Below are 19,722 nucleotides of genomic sequence, written 5' to 3'. Positions count from 1 at the left end.
GCTCTTAATGTTAGAAACGTGGTCCTTCCAAGTGAGCTATTTGTTGATTGTTAGACCAAGGTTAGACGCCCGGTGGCTGAGCGGTAGCGCTTCGCGCAGTCGTGCCACAGGTCCTTGGTTCGATCCTTGGGCCGGGCAAGGCCGACTCAGCCTTTCATCCCTTCAGTGGGTCGATAAAATGAGTACCAAGCATGCTTGGGAACTAACACTGGGGGTTCCGCGTTCGGCTGACCACCTAACCGGAACATATGCTCCTGCACCCCAGAGCCCAAGGTCAAGAAAACTGAGATGGGCACAGTCGGCCTTGGCCCTCTTAATGGGCTGTCGCGCCACTGAGTTTAGTTTTAGTTAGTTAGACCAAGGTTAACAGTTTTGTTTACGATTGGAATTGTTTTGTAGAATAGTACAAGTTGATTACTGGGAGAGGTGGCTTTTCTACCCTATTGTTCAATCAAAAGCTGCGACTTGCGGTCATTAAGTTCGAATTTCCAATCAAGACATCAGTCTTCGATATCGTAAAGTTAGTTTTGAATTTTTGTTAAAGCAAGATTTGGATTTTCTGATTTTTGAAGAATACCAGTGTCATCGGCATAGAAAGCCGTGATGCTATTACAGTCAAACCCCGCTATAGTGAACTCCCGGATATAGTGAGCGAATTGTTCGGTCCCGTGCTTTGCTATACACGTGTAATGTTATTTTTTATGGATATAGTGAACCAAAAAAGTGAAGAAGTTGGATGTAATGAACTTTTTTCTGTCTTCAACTAATTTTTTTCTTAATTTTTTTTGTAATAATTTTGAAATTTTTGCTTCAAAATAAATACATATACCGATTTTTAAAACGATTTATAGAGGGGAATGTAGCGATAAGCATTTTTTCTTGTTTTCTTTTTTTATCTCACTTTCCCATCCCTAAGCAAACCAAGCAGATGTTTCCAACTCAGGCAGATGATGCACCTGTAAGGTGTCAGTGGGATCAATATGCATTTTCTGTCAGAGGGAATGAGTAATTATTCATTATTGGTGAAAGGGTGGGACACTAATATGTGTTGATAAGGCCCTCATTTCAACTCCTTTTTACTCTCAGTTCAGTTTAAAAAATCCTGCAAACAAGTGTCTCAGATTTAACTATGGCAAGCAGTAAACGTAAAACGTTCTCCATTGATGATAAAATGATGGGCATAATCAGAAAAAATTGAAAATGGATGCAATCAAGTTGATATTTGCAGGGAATATAAACTATCCAAAAACATATGTAACATATGGAAGAATAGGCAATAATAATTTCTGCTCATGAAAAAAATTTAGATGGCTGAAAAAAGCAGATCACAAGGATGTTGAAGAAGCATTACTGAAGTGGTTCACCAATCGAAGTATCTGGACAAATGTCGATGAATTTGCTAAGCGATTTTATGAGACTACTTTTATATGCTCGAATGGCAGGTTAGACAGGTTTAAAAAGCGGAATAATAGAAATTCAGGAAAAATTATCTGATAGTCAAGAAGTGTTTCCATATCTGATGTTGAGGATTGCTCATCAGCTAAAAATTACAAATTTTTTGTTGCACGCAAGACGGAGAGTAATGAGAAATAACACATTTTTTGCTATTACATAATATTTTTCAGACATTTATTTGAATAATGTGCAATAAAAGGGAGGACTTTGGGAGCCATTAGTTAAATTGCTTGAGTAACGGATATAGTGAACTCCCGGTTATAGTGAACCAAAATTTCTGTCCCTTGAAGGTTCACTATAGCGGGGTTTGACTGTATAATCATCTCTGTCCACAGGGAAGTCATGAGTGTAAATTATATACAGAATAGGGCCTAAAATGCTACCCTGTGAGACGCCGGCATTAATTTTTTGGATAGTAGACATTTGACTGTTAAACTTGATTTGGAAGGATCTGTCTTTGAGATAAGAGTTAATAATCTTTATAACACCAACAGGAAAATTTAGATGAATTAACATATAGATGACACCATCGTGCCAGTCTCTATCGAATGCTTTACTGATGTCTAACAATAGCAAAGCAGTAACTTGTTTGTTATGAAGTCCTCTTCCAATGAACTCAACTATTCTAAGAAGTTGCTTAGTGGTGTCTAACTGCTTCCTATAGCCACATTGTTCCTTTGGTAAACAGTCAAGAAAGGGTTTGATTCTATTGTAAATAATACGCTGTAGAATTTTTCCTCGAGTGCATAGGAGACTAATGGGACTGAAATTTCCTGGCGAGGATAAGTCCTTATTTGGCTTAGGCCAAAAGAATGATTGAGGCTATTTTCTAATTTTGGGGGAAATAGTTGAAAATTAGGCAGGCATTAAAAATAATGGTAATAGCAGTCATATTGTCAGGAAGAAGCAGTTTGATCATTTTATTTTTGATATTGTCAATGCCTGGTGCTTTTTTAGGCTTTATGTGTCATAATCTTTATAATATTTGCAATACTCTTTTGATAGTAAACCATCCGATAAGAAAAAGGCTGTAAATGGGCTGTGAATAATATTTTCAGTTAAGGATTCCTTATTACAGATGTGACTGAGCTTTGCTTTATCATATTTTTCTACTTTATTAAAAAATGTTGGCTTTCTATGAGGCGATGTATTGAGAAATTTTTAAGAGATTTATCTCATCTCTTGAAGTTTGGTTCCTGACGTGGCATCGGGCATCTGTAACTGATTGTAATATTTTATTCTGTAAATAATCTAGTGCTGCTCACCATACTGGTGAAGCATAAGTGACCTCATATCGATTTAACACTAGAATGTCCGGGATTTAGATTACCTTAAACGTCCACCGTTTCGACACCACGATATGAAATACATAAAATCATAACTAAATGATTGCAGGACTGCGTTTAAACAGGGTTTAGTTTAAAGACTTTATAATATTTCATGTATTTGTCATACATTATGACTCTTTATATACATTAAAAAACTGCAACAAAAGGAAATTACTTTATTCTGTAAAATTAAACAATATTATTTATTAATATAAGAATAATAATTTGTGAAAATGCAAGTTTTTTAATCATTATTTATCGTTTTCACGCATGATGTTTAGTACTTACCTCATTTGCAATGGATACAGTTATAATAAATTTTCCCTGTTCATTTTCCGCACAACATTTTCATGCAAGAGACACACAATTTTTAGTTGCATTACAGTCTTTAATTTCGGCGTTTCTTAAACCTTTTACTACGAGCCATCGTTTTAGGGTGTCTTCTGCTCTGCACAAGGTCCGAATATCAAATTCATTATTTTTATGAGCAGATAAGCAAATGCTATGCAATTAAACACTCAGACACAACAGTTTTAGAATGATTGATTCGCTGTGAGCCAATTGACACTGCATACATGGTCAAACAAATGTCTGATAGTATTTTGGGAAATTTTATTTATGGTATCTACTTATTGAAATATCTCTTGCTGAACGACCGGTATTTATAACGATAAATTGCCTTGGTGTCCAAAACGACACCAGTGAACGTTCTAGGTATCCTTAATTAATCACAGAACCACACATCTTTTTCTGTGTAATCACCATTAAAAACGATTAAAAGTCACAAAAACTTTTTAAATTCCCTGTAAAATCGTGAAAAAGGAGAACAAGCTAAACAGGATTCGGGGTCCAGTCGAGACGTTCTAGTATTAATTAAAAAAAGTATTTTCTTGTGTCCGTTACAGTTCATAAGAAACTTAAATTGCGGTAAAATGAAAATAAGAGTAATTCGATCATTTAAGACATTAATGAACATTTCAAGTCATATTGCAAAGAAATTATATCTAAACAGTATCTTCCCAGACATCTGAACATTAAAGTGGTACCTTAAAAAGGGAAAACCAGCCCACGGCATCACTCATCTCACTCCTTCAGTTCTATTGGCCCTTGGGTGAATGTAAATAATTGTAATGATTATGAATATGAGGATAGCACTAAGTTGTGCTTGTCTTCTAATGATGACGTCATGGTTGGAGTATCTATTAATTGTAAGAGACAGGAAACCAATATAAATAATTTTAAAGACGAATGCTTAATAATTAAATACAGGAAAAAATGTAGAAACAAATAAGAAGAGTTGTTTTTAGAGAATGTTAAAAGGAAGAGAAAAATAGAAAAGGTCAACTTTTTCCAACAGGTCCATAGACAAATATTTAGAGAATAAGAATAATAAGGAATGGAATCTGAGAGAGTATATTCATCGATCTGACTTTGAGTGGGCTTCAAGTTGGCACTGACAGCTGGGCTCATAGTAAGAACTTGGAAGATATAACTGAGCGAAGAACTGGGGATTGAATCACAGTATATCACTGTGAAAGTTCAGTGCCTTAACCACTGAGTCACGTAGGCTCATGAAACACGATGGTGAATTCAATTTTGGGTTTTCTTAAATAAAAAATATGCAAAAAATTTGTACGAAATTATATTTAACACGTTCACGCCGGGGTGACCCACCGGTGGATCACGCTAGATTGTCTCATCTTGGCAGCGCACCGGAGTAAAAACGGGTAACAATAAATTTCATTTTTTAGTTTTTTTCCGGGAATAATAAAAATCCATAACTACCAATTGTTTTTAACGGATGCAATTTTTATATTGAATTGCTTCTCCGCCATGTTAAACTTCCATACAGTGAATTGTTATTGTTGAGAATAGATTAACTCCTCTAGGAGTTAATCTAGTTTTTCTACCAGTATTTTCTCTTTTCCCGTACTAGTATTTTCATTTTTCCCGGCGTGAACGCGTTAAAGAAAAAAAATTGAAAATAACTTACATTCTTTTAAGCATATTCGGAGCCCATGTCTCCCGTCCGCTCTGCTCATCTACTTTTGCTTATAATTAATCATTTTCTCTTCTAAAGTTGGTATTTGAAAATAACAAATATGATTTTGTGTTAGCTATGATGGTGTGTTGATTTGATATGCTAGCACGTTTTGTGCTAACATTACCTTTCTGCTAACGTTTTGTTAATTGTAACGAAATGAATGATTTCCTGGATTTGGAAAATATTTACTCGAAAAATAAAACTGAACTAAACTAAACTAAGGATAGCAAAAGTGCTTAAAAAAACTAAGAATGCATGACGCAATTAGAAATAAAAGAGAAGCAATTTTAGTTGCTTACGATATTGTAATAATAACCTTTTACCGTGCTATCAATTTAAATAGGATATGGATTTTTCTGTCTCGAGCTCTAGAATTGAGTTTTTTTTTCAGATTTTTAGAAAAATTCAACAGTAATGTTAGGATTTTATGTCTTTCAACACCTAATCTCTCTCTCATTTCTCTGTAATTTTAGTCGAAGCGCGAGTCGTAAAATCTCGTGGTGAACAATTGAATTTTCTACAACATTGCAGAATGTTGCACAGAACCCTACGTTTCCGTAAAGAATTGCAGGGGTCTAGTTAGTACTTTTTATAGCCGCATTTGGCTGACCTCCCAACTGGAACATTCTGTTTCTGAACTCTAGAGCCCAATGTTAACGGTTCCCATTTGGTGTTCCGTGGAGCCTTATGGTTCAGAGAACGAGTTACAGCGGTTACACGAGGTAGTACTTTTATAGCCACTCAAATAGAACATCCAGCTTCTGCACCCTTGAGTACAAGGGTCTAAAACAGTGGTTCCCAAATGTTGTTCCGTGGAACCCTTGGCTTCTGTTGAGAGTTACAGGGGTTCCGAGAGTTAGTACTTTCTATAGCCATTGAAGACTTTCAAAACCTCAGATTGTATTTCGTTACAATCTATNACATATTTCGTATTTTCAACCACTGCGCAGCTTAGTACCCCGAACGTAATGACATCTTTCTTATTTTTCATCAACTGCGCAGTTAACTTCGTCACATCGGACTACTAATTTGATCCGTGCTAAGGCCTTCCTTATTCTAGGAGGTGTTGATTTGGCTGACCTCCCAACTGGAACATTCTGTTTCTGAATTCTAGAGCCCAGTGTCTAGCTAGATTAACGGTTCCCATTTGGTGTTCCGTGGAGCCCTACGGTTCAGAGAACGAGTTACAGCGGTTACACGAGGTAGTACTTTTTATGGCCACCCAAATAGAACATTCAGCTTCTGAACCCTAGAGTACAAGGGTCTAAAACAGTGGTTCCCAAATGTTGTTCCGTGGAACCCTAGGGCTCCGTTAAGTGTTACAGGGGCTCCGAGAGTTAGTACTTTCTATAGCCAATAAAGAGTTTCAAAACCTCAGATTGTGTTTCGTTACAATCTATAGTTACATTCTATAGTCTTCGTTATAATCTATAGTTTATATTTTGGTTGCCTTTATGAAATTAATTCTAAGAAAATGCCAATAAAATAGAAATGGCATTTTTTGAAAAAAAATATAATATTTCTAATAACAATATAATAAATAAATTATGAAAGGGGTAGGCATTCAGAAAATATTGCAATAGTATTTCTCAGCACGCTTTTCCGATCAAAATAATTATCTACTTTAATAAAGTAGTTTCCATAATAACCATTTTCAACGTTTGTAACAGTTTTTCAAAATTCTCATTTCGAAGTAAACCATAATTCGGCTTATTTGAACTTATTTATTTCAAATTATTTATTTTCAACTTAAACACTAAAAACAAATTCTTAATCAGACTAAACTATATCACTACTACTTTATCAGACTATAGCAGCACAAGAACTGGAAATTTGACTTTCGGATATTAATGATAAAACGATGAAAATTCTTCATTCCTTTAATTAAATATTTCTAAAATAGTCTTTAAAAGGCTATAATGTTCACTATTACCTTAAAAAGCTTTATTTATAAAGTCGGGGGTTCCACAGTAAAAAGGTTAATTATTTAGGATTTCGTAGCCATAAAATACTGGGAACCGCTGACCTAAATCAACTACATAAAATTCAAAAACTAAAACAGTCTAAAGTAATTTGTGTGACTTTCAACTTATAACGACTCCTCTATTGTATTAACACATTAAATAAAAAAAAGAATACATTTATAAATTCGTTAATTTACTGAATCGATTCATTTATGTGAATCGTTTGGAAGATAATTGCCATTTGTGCCAGAAGACATATATGTGTTGGTCTGGTCTGGTCGAGGTGCCTGAGGCCATAGGGCCCTTTACCTCTTCATCATGTGATAAGTTCAATGAGGTAGTTCCTTAAGGTGAATAGTAGGATGATGATTCTAAGTAGAAATAAAATGATGGCTTGACTGAGTTGTCGGCGTCATGGATATTAAAACTAATATAATTATAATTTCTTTTTAAAATATAATGTGGTAGCAATAGATTTTCAGTTAAGCAAATATTGCTGAGAATACATTACATCGGTTCGGTCTATAAATACATCAAGAATTTAAAAACGAAAGTATCTGGAGTTTGTTTCGATTTAAACTTTTTGAGAAAAAAGGCTAACGAGTTGGCAATCATGACTTTGTTTACTTACCAAGTAGGCAGAATTAATATATCATTCGAATTATCATCCTGCAAAAGATAAACGTACAGAAAATACACCAGAAAGAACTAATCCATTTTGAAAAACTAACAAATTTATTTTTATTTATTACAGACATTATTAATGGATTGAAAATGAAAAGAACTTTATACACATGAGATTCGATGAAATGTAAGAATATACAGTACAATTAACAGACGGCTACAGAGGAAGGATTTATAATCGCATCAAAATAATTACATACAACATTTGTTTTGTAAATTTACGCATTTTATTAGAATTTTGAAAGTAATACATACATATTTTATAAATATATAAATGTATAGATAATATTATTGCCCCATAATATTTAATAATAACAGTAATAAAGAAACAACGCAAAAAAAGTTTTTTTTCTCTTAATTATTCGCAGTTATTCACGAGGTAATTAACATATCGTTCAAGTAAGTAGGTATTTTCATTATTTACCAACCCCTAGAATTACGTTCAGATAACTATTTTTATAATTACTTATTAGACGTCAGATTTCTATTAATAGACGTCAAATTTCTGTTAATTGTAACTTTTTATTATTATAATTATTTTTGTAATATTGTCTATTTATGTAGTTAGTTACCAATCTAGGGGAAAATTTTTATCACTTTATGGCAAATTTACAAACCCCTAAAAATTTATTTCATGACAGAAACTTTGCTGCAAGTTTATGTCACAAAATAATCTAATTATTTTGAAGGAGTTTTGAGAAACGAGCACTTTATAATTTGACCTATTATTGTCAAATAATTTGAATTCTACGTACGTCATGATGATCAATAACATTTAAAATAAAAATTTATGAAATCAAAAATGTTGTATTAAAATTTGAATATTGTTACATAAGCAAGGAACATATATATAAAAAAAATTGAAATAACAATCTCTCACAAAATGCGAGAGAAATTTGCAACTATTCACTCATTACAATTCTATTTTAAACTAGAGATTGCAAATCATGAATCCGTAAATGCGATATTTTATGGAAACAAGAAAACTACATAGTAAAAGGAAATGGTAGAACATTTGTATTTAAGTGACATAAAAGTAAGTGTAACATTTTATGGAAACCATAACACTGCTTAGTAAAAGAAATTGGTATGACATTTCTGCTTTATCGACTTACATATAAATGTGACTTTTTAATGAAAACTAGAACAGTGCATACTAAAAGAAAGTGGTAGGACATTGGTGCCTGTGACATAGGCATAAATGTAATAAGTTATGCAAACCAGAGCACTAGATAGTAGAAGAAAGTGGTAGGACGTTTATGCTTAAGCAAGCTACACTATATAGCTCTATTATTCGCTACACTATAATAGAAATATAGGTAAGTCAGTAGTAATAATTTCAGACAGTTAGAAAGCAAAGTTTCCATTTAGCTCGTTTAAACTTTAAGTATGTTTTGAACTTTTACACTGACATCAAAAGACACTCCTCTTAAACTTATATAGTTTTTTTTATTTTAATAATTAGTTACCACATTATTTAATGAATTTTTAAAATTATATAAAATATTGCCGGAAAATTGCTCATGTCAGAAAATTCTGTGTTTACGTAAGTTCAAAAAGCTTAATAAATTACTTGGAGTGCTAAAGATTAATGTTACGGTATTTAGTTTCAAAAGTTTTATTTTTTTAAATCAAAGATATGTCAACTCCAGGAGAAAATACACCGAAGTGCCATTACATTATGACCACCCTGCTAATAACATGTAGGATCACCTTTAGCCCTCAAAACTGCTAGCACCCGCCGTGGCATTGATTCCACAAGGTGCTGACAGGTAATCAGAGGTATCTGGAACAAAGCGCTTACCAACTGGTCTTGCAATTCCCTCACATTGCGAGGGGGTAGCGTGACAGCACGAATTTGGTTTTCCAAGTAGGACCACAAATTCTCTATTGGATTAAGGTCAGGTGAATTTGGGGGCCAAGACATGACTTGAAAGTCACTGGAATGTTCCTCGNTCAAAAAACTTGACAGCATACACACAGCGCTGAAAGACAAGCTCAGCAAAGCAAAATAGTGGACGGAAGGAGAAGCTGAGTGAAAGAGACCGACGGGTATTGAAGCGGATTGTAATGTCTAAAAAGAAAACAACTGCAGCCAAAGTGACCGCAGAGCTCAATCAGCATCTGGATTCTCCAGTGTCAACAATTACAGTTAGGAGATACCTTCATAAAGAGAACATTTACGGCAGAACAGCTATTCCCAAGCCTTAAAAATCTAGGGTGTTTCCATTATTTTGATAACCACCTGTACATATAAATGTGACTTTTTAATGAAAACTAGAACAGTGCATGCTAAAAGAAAGTGGTAGGAGATTTGTGCCTGTGACTCAGGCATAAATGTAATAGTTTATGCAAACCAGAACACTAGATAGTAAAAGAAAGTGGTAGGACATTTATGCTTAAGCAAAGTAAACAATTTCTATTATTCGCTACACTATAATAGAAATATAGGTAAGTCAGAAGTAATAATTTCAGACAGTTAAAAAGCAAAGTTTCCATTTAGCTCGCTTAAACTTTAAGTATGTTTTGAACTTTTACATTGACATCAAAAGACACTCCTCTTTAACCCTTTCGCGCCGACTGTCACAAATACGTGACAGCATAAAACCGTATCAATCAGGGTAAAAAGATATAACTGGTAATCAAAGTAGTTCTTTAGCAGTTTATTTGTGGGCGGAGTTATAATTGTTTGATTTATTTAATTCACCATTACTTTGTTCAAAATAAAACTATTTAGTTATACTTTGAATTAACATTGATTATATATATGATTAAACTAACAATAATTAAAGTAAAAGCAACGTAAGTCTGTCAAATTAGCAACGACTGCATTTAAGTAACCGTTTTTTATTTAATTACAACTTGATTCTGATTTTGAACGAATGCTTTTCTGAATCACCCGTCCCCAAGGGGTTAACTTATATAAATTTTTTTATTTTAATAATTAGTTACCACATTATTTAATGAATTTTTAAAATTATATAAAATATTTCACCGCAAATGCTAGATAATTTTGTGTTTACATAAGTTCAAACAGCTTGATAAATTACTTGGAGTGATAAAGGTTAATGTTACGGTATTTAGTTTCGAAAATTTTATTTTTTAAAATCAAAGATATGTCAACTCTAGGATAAAATACACCGAAGAGCCATTACATTATGACCACCCTGCCAATAACATGTAGGATCACCTTTAGCCTTTAAAACTGCTAGGACCCGCCGTGGCATTGATTCCAGAAGGTGCTGACAGGTAGTCTGAGGTATCTGGTACCAAGCGCTCACCAACTGGTCCTGCAATCCCCTCACATTGCGAGAGGGTAGCGTGGCAGCACGAATTTGGTTTTCCAAGTAGGACCACAAATTCTCTATTGGATTAAGGTCAGGTGAATTTGGGGGCCAAGACATGACTTGAAAGTCACTGGATTGTTCCTCGAAACAATCCATGACGATTCGACCTTAATGGCATGGTGCATTATCCTGTTGGTAAACACCATCCCCTGCAGGAAAAACTGTTGCCATGAATGGGTGAACCTGGTCTGCAACTATGATCAAGTAGCTTACAGATGTCAGGGATTGCTCTATGAGGATTATGGGTTCTAATGAGCCTCATAAAAACATTGTTCCTGAGCGAGAAACCATGAAACATGGGAGAGCCCATTGCTATAGATGGAGGGTGGTCATAATGTAATGGCTCTTCGGTGTATAATCTATCTCATAACCATCACAGCTTACCAGGACACTTGAACAACAAAAAGAGACTTTTTTCTGATATCGAGGTTGCCTAGCTGGTAAGAACAAAAATACTTTGAAACTCTTCTTGCAATTAAAGTTGAGAATATAGTGGTATTTATCTTTTATAACTAGCCATCTACGCATAATTAACGATTTGTTCTAAACATCTCCAGTATTTTCATCACATCAGTGAAAGCAACATCGTCGAAAGAAATTTTTCAACATCTATCAGGGTGGCCTTATATGCTAGTTATCTCGTCGAACTATCTCTTAATTCTCCCAAATTATCTTTAAATAAACTGTTAATGAACATTTTAACGCGATTTTCGAAGCTCTGCCGCCAAGAAAAATAAAAAGGCCGTAGTTTAAGTACCTAACTCTTGAAGCAATGCGATGATATTACACAATACATATCAACTAACCGTTATCTGAACTTTAGAATGAACAAATAATTTTACTTTTTTAAAATTTATTAAATATTTTTTTTAAAAATCGTCAATTTGGCGACATTTTCCCACTTAGACGAAAATTACCAAAAATAACTGCCTTATTTACAGTTTTTGTAAATTTTTATGAGCTCAAGTAATGCAGCGTTGGAGTAAGTTGTTAAATATTGAAAAATGAGACCACAAACGATTTTCATTTTCATAAAACTGTAGCTTTTCTCCACAGTGAAGTTTTGCACCATTTTCAAAATAGGCATAGACAGCGATAGGCTAAACTTGACCTAACAAACATGAATAACAGTTAGAAACTCACAGCAATCATAAAAATAGCATATTTTTCGCAAAAAAGTATAATTTCGTATTACGATGGAGCCTTTGAACAAAAAACTTCTTTATCTGTATACCACTTAATAAATTTTTTTTTACTACAAGCGAAGCAATTGGCATTCCTATTGTATTAGAATATTATCGTCACAGTAGAGCAAAAATATGTTTGGCAGAATTTTAATCCCAGCTAATAACTAATAGCATGAGTAAAGTGATTTAGCAATTCATAATCTTTTTTTTTGTTCTCTAGTATGCATTTGTGCGAGGATAAAAAAAATATTGTGAATGAACATTAAATTTTGATGACGGACATATTAATTATAAAATCAGCTGCATACCTTCATTTATGCAAATCATTATATTGCAAAACAACTTCTAAGCATATTTGGTAAAAATTTAAGGTCGGCATTTTTTTCCAAAAAGAAATATGAGTGAAAAGCAAGTCAACGCAAGAATTCATAGTCGCCTGTCGACATGCTTCTGCATAGTCCTATATACGGCTTTATATCACAACTTTATAAAGCTACATTAATTATGTTAGAAAGTTAGTCGAGAGGATGTCGGGAAAATGACGAAGGTTGCTTATGAATCCACCTTACTTTTCCCGTAAAGTTTACCATGAAAGTTGAATGGCTGTTGTAGGGATCACATACTGCAATACTTATCCCAAAAGTTTCCTGAATATTTTGCAGTATAAGCGAATAAATGTCAAACATTTAACGACACAAAGAATCACAATGGAGTCCTAAAGTCTTCGGTGTTTACTGTGAGAATTAATTCTGATTCACTCTTCACTTTTGTGTTTATGACAATGTTTTCCAAACTGTATTCTTCCTCCAGCTCGATTTTCTTCGTTCCCCACGATTGTAGTTCTGCAGATCCAAACAGTAAAAAAACTGTCGCACAGAATATGTACACTCCCGCTGTCATGTAGAATACGTTGCTCCAATTAGAGAGACTGGGCTGAAATACAACATTTTATTAGAAATTCACATGATTAAAGCAGAATAAGTGTGGAACAATTTAAAAATTTACAAACGAATGGCATAAAAGTGTGATTCAATGAAGCAATAAAAGCAGGGTTCGCACAATTTTAAGAAATTTAAAACAGAAACAGCTTATATAAGTTAATGCTGGTGAGAATTTCATGACGAATAATGCAAAGCCGTAGAGACAATCTGAATCCATAATTGGTAACAAAAAATCCTAAGAGAGGGAATAAAAAGATCTAAAGATCTTAAGATACCGGATAAAGATCTTACAATATGTAACAAAAAGATCTAAAGATCTTAAGATATATGATAAAGATCTTACAATATGTAACAAAAAGATATAAAGATCTTAGGATACATGATAAAGATCTTACAATATGTAACAAAAAGATCTTAAGATACCGAATAGAGATCTTAAGATAGGTAACAAAAAGATTTGAAATTTCCGCACCCAGATTAGTTAAGATCAAGTATTTGCATAAATGCAATTAAAATTTGTTCTCCAGTCTAGATCAATATTATTCTTTGTCAATAGATATAGGTAAATTCACTAGATTCGAATAACTGTCATTAAATTAGAAAACTAGTTTTTTTCATATTACTAAAAGAGTAACGAAATTACTGTAAAGGTTGTTTTTAACAAAACAATCAATAGCACTAGAAATAGGGATATAAGTGAAAAAAGAAACAAATTCAAGCACAAGCATACTTTTTTAGATGGAAAAAGTTGTACTAATCTGGCAACAAAAACGAGAAATTATATCTGTATGGATAATACTGTAAGTTAGCGGAGAAATTCCTTAAATTAACCTTTTCAACGCCTTGATTGTTAAACCTAATGAAATTTTTCGTTTAACAAGTATAGGGTAGAATAAAATATGTTTTGAATATTCCATATTTTAATAGTAATTAAAACAGATTATGATGGGAGCCGGGATAGCCAGGCAGGTAGGGCGCTATACACACGTTCGTGAGAGCGGTAATTTGAACCCAGCAGGCCGAAGACACCCCGTGTAGTAAATGGTGACTGGTGGACATTAAATCGGTTGGATCAAAAATCCCCCCATGTTCCTATGACAAATTATACTTCTGGGGGTACTCAAAAGGAGATTGATCGTTCTCTGGTTCAGGCCAAAATTAAGATCTGTGGATGAATGTATGGATGTATGAATGGGTCCTCCCTATAAGTGGGTGTGACGTATGAGTGTGGCAGAAGTTTAATTCTTGGCCATAGATGACACCGCTAGGAAACAAGAACAATCGCTCCCCTTGCCTTAATGGCCTACAGCAACGACAGTTGCACTATAAATACGGTCATTTGCGAAAAGAGAAACAATGTCAAGAGCAAGCATATTTTGTCAGAAGTTGTACTAATCGGGTAACCGAATCGAGAGAATTTTAATCTGTATGAATATTACTAAAAGTTAATGATGGGATTCCTTAAAATAAACTTTTTATCGCCTTAATTTTTAAACCTAATAAACTTTTTGGTCTAACAAGTATAGAGTTGAATAATGTATGTTTTAAGTACTCTGTACTTATGTAGTATTTAAAAGTAGACTAGGAACATTCTACATAAACATTTATTTTCTTCAACATAAGAGTTGTGATATTTAGCAAAATGTAATTTAATTATACTTACACCAGTAGATGTGAAAATGGCAGCAATCATGGGTCCTATAAAACCAGATGTGCAACCGAATCCATTGGCAATACCGTATAACGTTCCTAAAAAGTGAAATTAGATTTCAGTTACAATACAAAAAAACCTGTAATACATTATGCAATACATACATCAATGTTAAAAATATATACATCCATGAATTTTTCATAACATGTAAAAAAGTTGTATTTAAAGTATTCTCAGTACATATTTTATGACAAAAATCTAGCGTCCAGGAAAAACTGAATATCTGGAAGTAAAGTTTCTAAAAGAACTTTATTAGGTGAATTTAAAATTGTAAAGGTAGCAGAGATGCCAACATGCTCTGGTTCGTAAAAACGTATTATCTAGTGGTAACGAAATTTAAGTTATACTTAGTTTAGTAATGTTCATTTTGAGTTATCTCTCCACAGCTGCATATCAAAAAATCAAAGTATATTGCAGTTATCAAAGTGACACTTTTAAGAAGTAGGTGTAATTATCCTCATTCTACACGTTTTACTATTTAATTCGCTACCAATTTGCTAACAGCGGAGCAGTTGGCATCTATGGTAATGTTTCTAAAATGACTCTATTTGGTGAATTCAAAATTGGAAAGGTAAAATTTCTAAAAGGTTCTAATCGGTGAATTTAAAAGCGGAAAGGTAAAGTTTTTAAAAGGATTTTATTCGGTGAAATTAAAATTGGGAAGGTAATGTTTCTAAAAGGACTGGATTAACAAATTTTATAATGGTGTGATAAATTCTTCCAATTTTCTGAAAAAACTCTCGAATATGACGATGGCGAATTAAGCAAAAAGTAAAATTAACATTAAGTGGTCCAAATTTTGGGTCGCTTTCTTGATCTATGGGGAACTGTGGGGATCATATTTTCCAGATTGCTACTCCTTATGTTGTAAGGATCTTAACCGAATCTGTCGAAAAAACAGTATGTTTTTTTAAGAGAAAGTACGTTTTTATGACTGATTTCGTATTTTGAAATATCCTCTGCTTTTATTAGTCATCATATTTGAAGACTCCCCCTCAAACCATTAAGATTGAGTGATGATGAAACATGAAGATTCGATCTTTAGATCGAAAGTTATTCAGGGTGCTTAGTTTTTTTGTGCACTGTACTTAGGTACGATGAAAAGGTTTACTTCTGTTCTTTTCTATTCTGTTTCTGTTGTTCTGTTTCTTTTTAAATTTTCTGATTCAGTTTAATGCTTCAGAAAAGGCCAGGATAGCCTGGTTGGTAAGGCACAGCGCCCACGTCCAAGTGTTCATGGGTTCGATACTCGCCTCCCGAAGTCTTTGCGTGTAGTAAATGGTGATTGATGCACGTTAAATTTGTCTAGTCTCAAAGTCCTCCATGTTCACAAGTCAATAACTCTGGGGGCACTGATACAGGAGTTTCCTTGTCTTCAGGATTGGTTCAAAATTACAAGGATATGGAGTTGAGCATTAGTAGTCGTAGACCCAAAATTGGGTCTGCTGTTCAACGACGCAAAAAATAAAATGCCCAAGGAAAAAAATATTTAAATAATTGGAGGGTAGGACATTAAAAGAAAGGACTTTAGTTTTTTTAAAAATTTTCTTTTAAGGGGACTTAAGAGACATTAAGCGCTACTAAAAGCAACTTACCTGAGAAAACTGGACTCATGTCGACATGGGTGACATTGAAGCCAGAATAAACCGAACCGTCTAGAGCTATTGCAATTACCAGAAAAACTACAATGATATCCAATCGACAGCCAGATGCTGTTATACATAACAAGCAAATAGCAGGGCCGTAGAAACCTGGTAAGAAAAATTGTTTCTCATCTCGTTAATTATGTTTAGAAGTTAAATTTATACAATCACACAAAAACAGTTGAGCTCTCAAGAACAATAAACCTTAACAAAAATATTCGCGATATTGAAGGTGATGTGAACTCGCTTTATCGAAAAAAAATCAACAGAAAACATAAACAAAACTTTTCTTGATTGTTCCGATATAGTAACAAACATTTTATTGTAGTAAAAGGTAAATACGAAATAGTCAGATATTTCAAATACTTTCTACTATTTGCAACCAATTCGGTTACCGTTTTTAAATCACCATTTCGTTGTAATGACATCTAAATAATTTCTAAAAAATTGTGACAACAATTGATTCAGGAGATTTAATTCATAATAAGGAGTCATAATTAAACGTCCTTTCCAAAAAACTCATGATAAGTCCTAAAAACATGAAGGAGATATTTTGAATATATGTATGTATATATATATACCCACTGTGTGCCTAAATTATTATGACCACTTGACAGTTTTATGCAAAATCAGCTATGCTTCACAGTGTTGCCGCTAGAGTGCGAGAAAGCTACAAAAGAGGAAAGTGAACCATAAATAGCACAGTGTTAAGTTTGGAGATAAGGGAGACAAATGTGACTTAACACTAGGTTTACGGGACGCGTCATTTCGAATTTTATAAGGAAAATTACAAAAATCGTTTGCAATTTTATTTTTTTTGTAATGACTTTTATCTATTAATCGAGGTAAATATATATTGAAGTCTATTTTCTTCAAAAGCGTTGAAATTCTCTTTGTGATATACCTATTTCTACGGATATACATCAATTTGACGTGATCGTAATATAGACAAAATTTTAAGTAAATATGCAAATATGACATCAAATAGAAATGTACCGACAATACTTCGATCCGTTATCTCAAATGAAACAAACGATAAATAACTGTTGCCGATAACCAATAATAGCAAGAGCAAACGCAGAATGTCAATTGATGTCAGATTTTGAAGGCTTCAGTTGCTTAGTTCGAGTATTCAAAAATAAAATACTAGAATATTTCATAAATATATATATCATATTTTCATTGCTTTCAAAGTGCAGAGATTCCAACTGCTCTAGACACGCCCAAATATTTAAGAAAACTGCAAATAATTACTAAATAAATGTTCCTATTAAAAGTGGTGAATTATATAAGGCTACGAATTATTTAGAAATAGTGGTGGATAATATCTAGCAAATTAAATTTATTAAACCAAGAATAACAATTAATAAGCTACCACTTTAAAATATATACTATTTGATGTCCAGAGCAAGTTGGCATCTCTGTGAGGACTGCTATATGTATTCGTTCAAGCGTCAAATTGGCGCATGTTCGTATGGATAGGTATATAAGAAATGTCCGTAAACCTAGTGTTAACTTATTATGAATGCGGGGTGATTGCAGGCGCTTGAAGTGTCGGTACCAATATCAGCAAAACTGCAGCTTTTGTGAAGTGTTCAAGAGCAGCAGTTATAAACGTGTATGGACTACCGGGTCTCAACGTATGTCTTGTGGTCGTTACAGGCTGATGAACGCTCGAGCTGAAAGGAGATTTGCCAGAGTTGTCCAGTCCAACAGAAGAGCGTCAAATAGTAGGGAATCTTAATGGAGGTGCAACTGAAAACGTTTCTGAGTAAATTTAACTCAGCACATTGCACCGTATAGGCTACGGGAACCGACGACCTGTTCGAAAGCCTCTGCTGGCAGCCTTGAACAATAGCGGATGTTTCCATACTGCAAGGGAGCATAATGATTGGTCAGTAGATAACTGGAAAACGGTCACGTGGTCTGATGAATTGCGTTTTCAAATACGATATGCACATGGCAGGGATCGGATATGGCGTAAACAGCACGAAAACATGGACCCCAACTGCATTGCGCAACACTTCTAGTTGATGAGGGCAATACTATGGTTGGGGGGATGTTTTCTTGGTATTGCATGGCTCCTTTGATTTCTGTGGAATAACGCCTAAATGTCCAAGGGTATTAAAGTGTTTTCGCATATCAAGTACATCCTGTTATGTTAATGGTAGACCCTGCCGGGGATTGAAAGTTTCAGCAAGATAATGCTCTTATTCATACAGCTCTTATTATCGTCAGATGGTTCGAAGAACATGACGTTAACTTTATATTGCTTCGTATGCCCACACAATCACCAGATATCAATCCAATTGAGAATTTGTGGCATGAGTACGAATGGGACATCGGACAGTAGGATCAAGTGCCATCCAATTTGACGGAGCTGACAAATGAAGTTCATCGTATACGGGGACAACTTCCTCTTTCCATCTACCAAAATCTCATAGAATCTATGTCAAGAAGAATTCGAGCTGTATTACGGGCTAAAGGTGGTATTGAGGGGGTGGACATAATAATTTGGCAACTCAGTGCATATGTACATATAGAAAACTATTTTACCATAAATTTTAGCACAAAAAAAGCAGGGAAGACAGATTTTCTTACAATTTCAGAAAAAAAGTGGGTTGTATTATATTTAAGCCTTGCGAGAGGCACGAATTACTCACTAAGGAAAGATTAGGAAAAACGCCTGCCGATGTGATAATGACACTAAATCTCAAAATAGTAATGTAGGAAATACTAGGCAAGTGCTTTCAGGGCAAAGGTACTGGTCCTTAAAATAACACTAGTGTAGAGAATATAGATAAATGGCTTTCCTTTAAGAAAATGAGGGTGCTAGGCAAGTGTTGGACGGAAAATGAACCTGCGGGGTTGTTATAAAGGTTTTTCTAGTTTTTAATTAAAAAACCAAATTCATTTTGTAAATGTGATAAAAGTATACATTAACTATATTGTTAAATATTCACTTGCCCGATTATCTCTATATAGTTGCTTTATATGCTCGCTCAATATTTTCTACACTGATGTATTTATTCTTTTTGTTTAGAGCCATTTCCTAGTATGCACTTGCTAAGAATATATTAAACTAGATATTTTGCAGAGTTAAAGATCACTGTAAGATATTCGTTGCACTGATATTTTCCCTACCGTATCGTAACTGTAGGAAATAGAATAAAAAAGGCAGTCACTTTTTCATAATAAATAAATAAAATATCTCGACTGGTTGAAAAGTTAATGAATACAGTAATATAAATAAAGATTAAGTTTCTATTCAGCAATATAGCTCAGGTTTCATAATATAATATAGGCGAAAAAATTTTCTTATTCAGCTTTTATTTTAAAATAACTTTTTCTTGTTCCACTTACTGGTATACATTTGCCTGCTATGCCCTACATCAGTTTTTTTTTTTTTTTTGGGGTC

The 19,722-nt window shown here is 33.8% G+C and overlaps 1 protein-coding gene across 1 annotated transcript in view; it reads right to left on the bottom strand.

The window, feature by feature from the left end:
- Positions 1-12,235: 12,235 nt before the first annotated feature.
- Positions 12,236-19,722, bottom strand: part of LOC107447503 (sialin) — a 19,272-nt gene continuing 11,785 nt past the window's right edge. Inside the window, exons 7-9 of the mRNA XM_043042089.2 lie at positions 16,257-16,412; positions 14,614-14,699; positions 12,236-12,942 (exon numbers count right to left, since the gene is read on the bottom strand). Of these exons, the coding sequence (XP_042898023.1) occupies positions 12,712-12,942; positions 14,614-14,699; positions 16,257-16,412 (473 nt within the window). The 3' untranslated portion in view covers positions 12,236-12,711. The remainder of the gene's footprint in view (positions 12,943-14,613; positions 14,700-16,256; positions 16,413-19,722) is intronic.

Source organism: Parasteatoda tepidariorum, chromosome 6 (assembly GCF_043381705.1).
Source record: "Parasteatoda tepidariorum isolate YZ-2023 chromosome 6, CAS_Ptep_4.0, whole genome shotgun sequence".
NCBI classification, from domain to species: Eukaryota; Metazoa; Arthropoda; class Arachnida; order Araneae; family Theridiidae; genus Parasteatoda; species Parasteatoda tepidariorum.
Note: the sequence above shows the minus strand (reverse complement) of the source record. Positions and strands in the feature narration are given on the sequence as shown.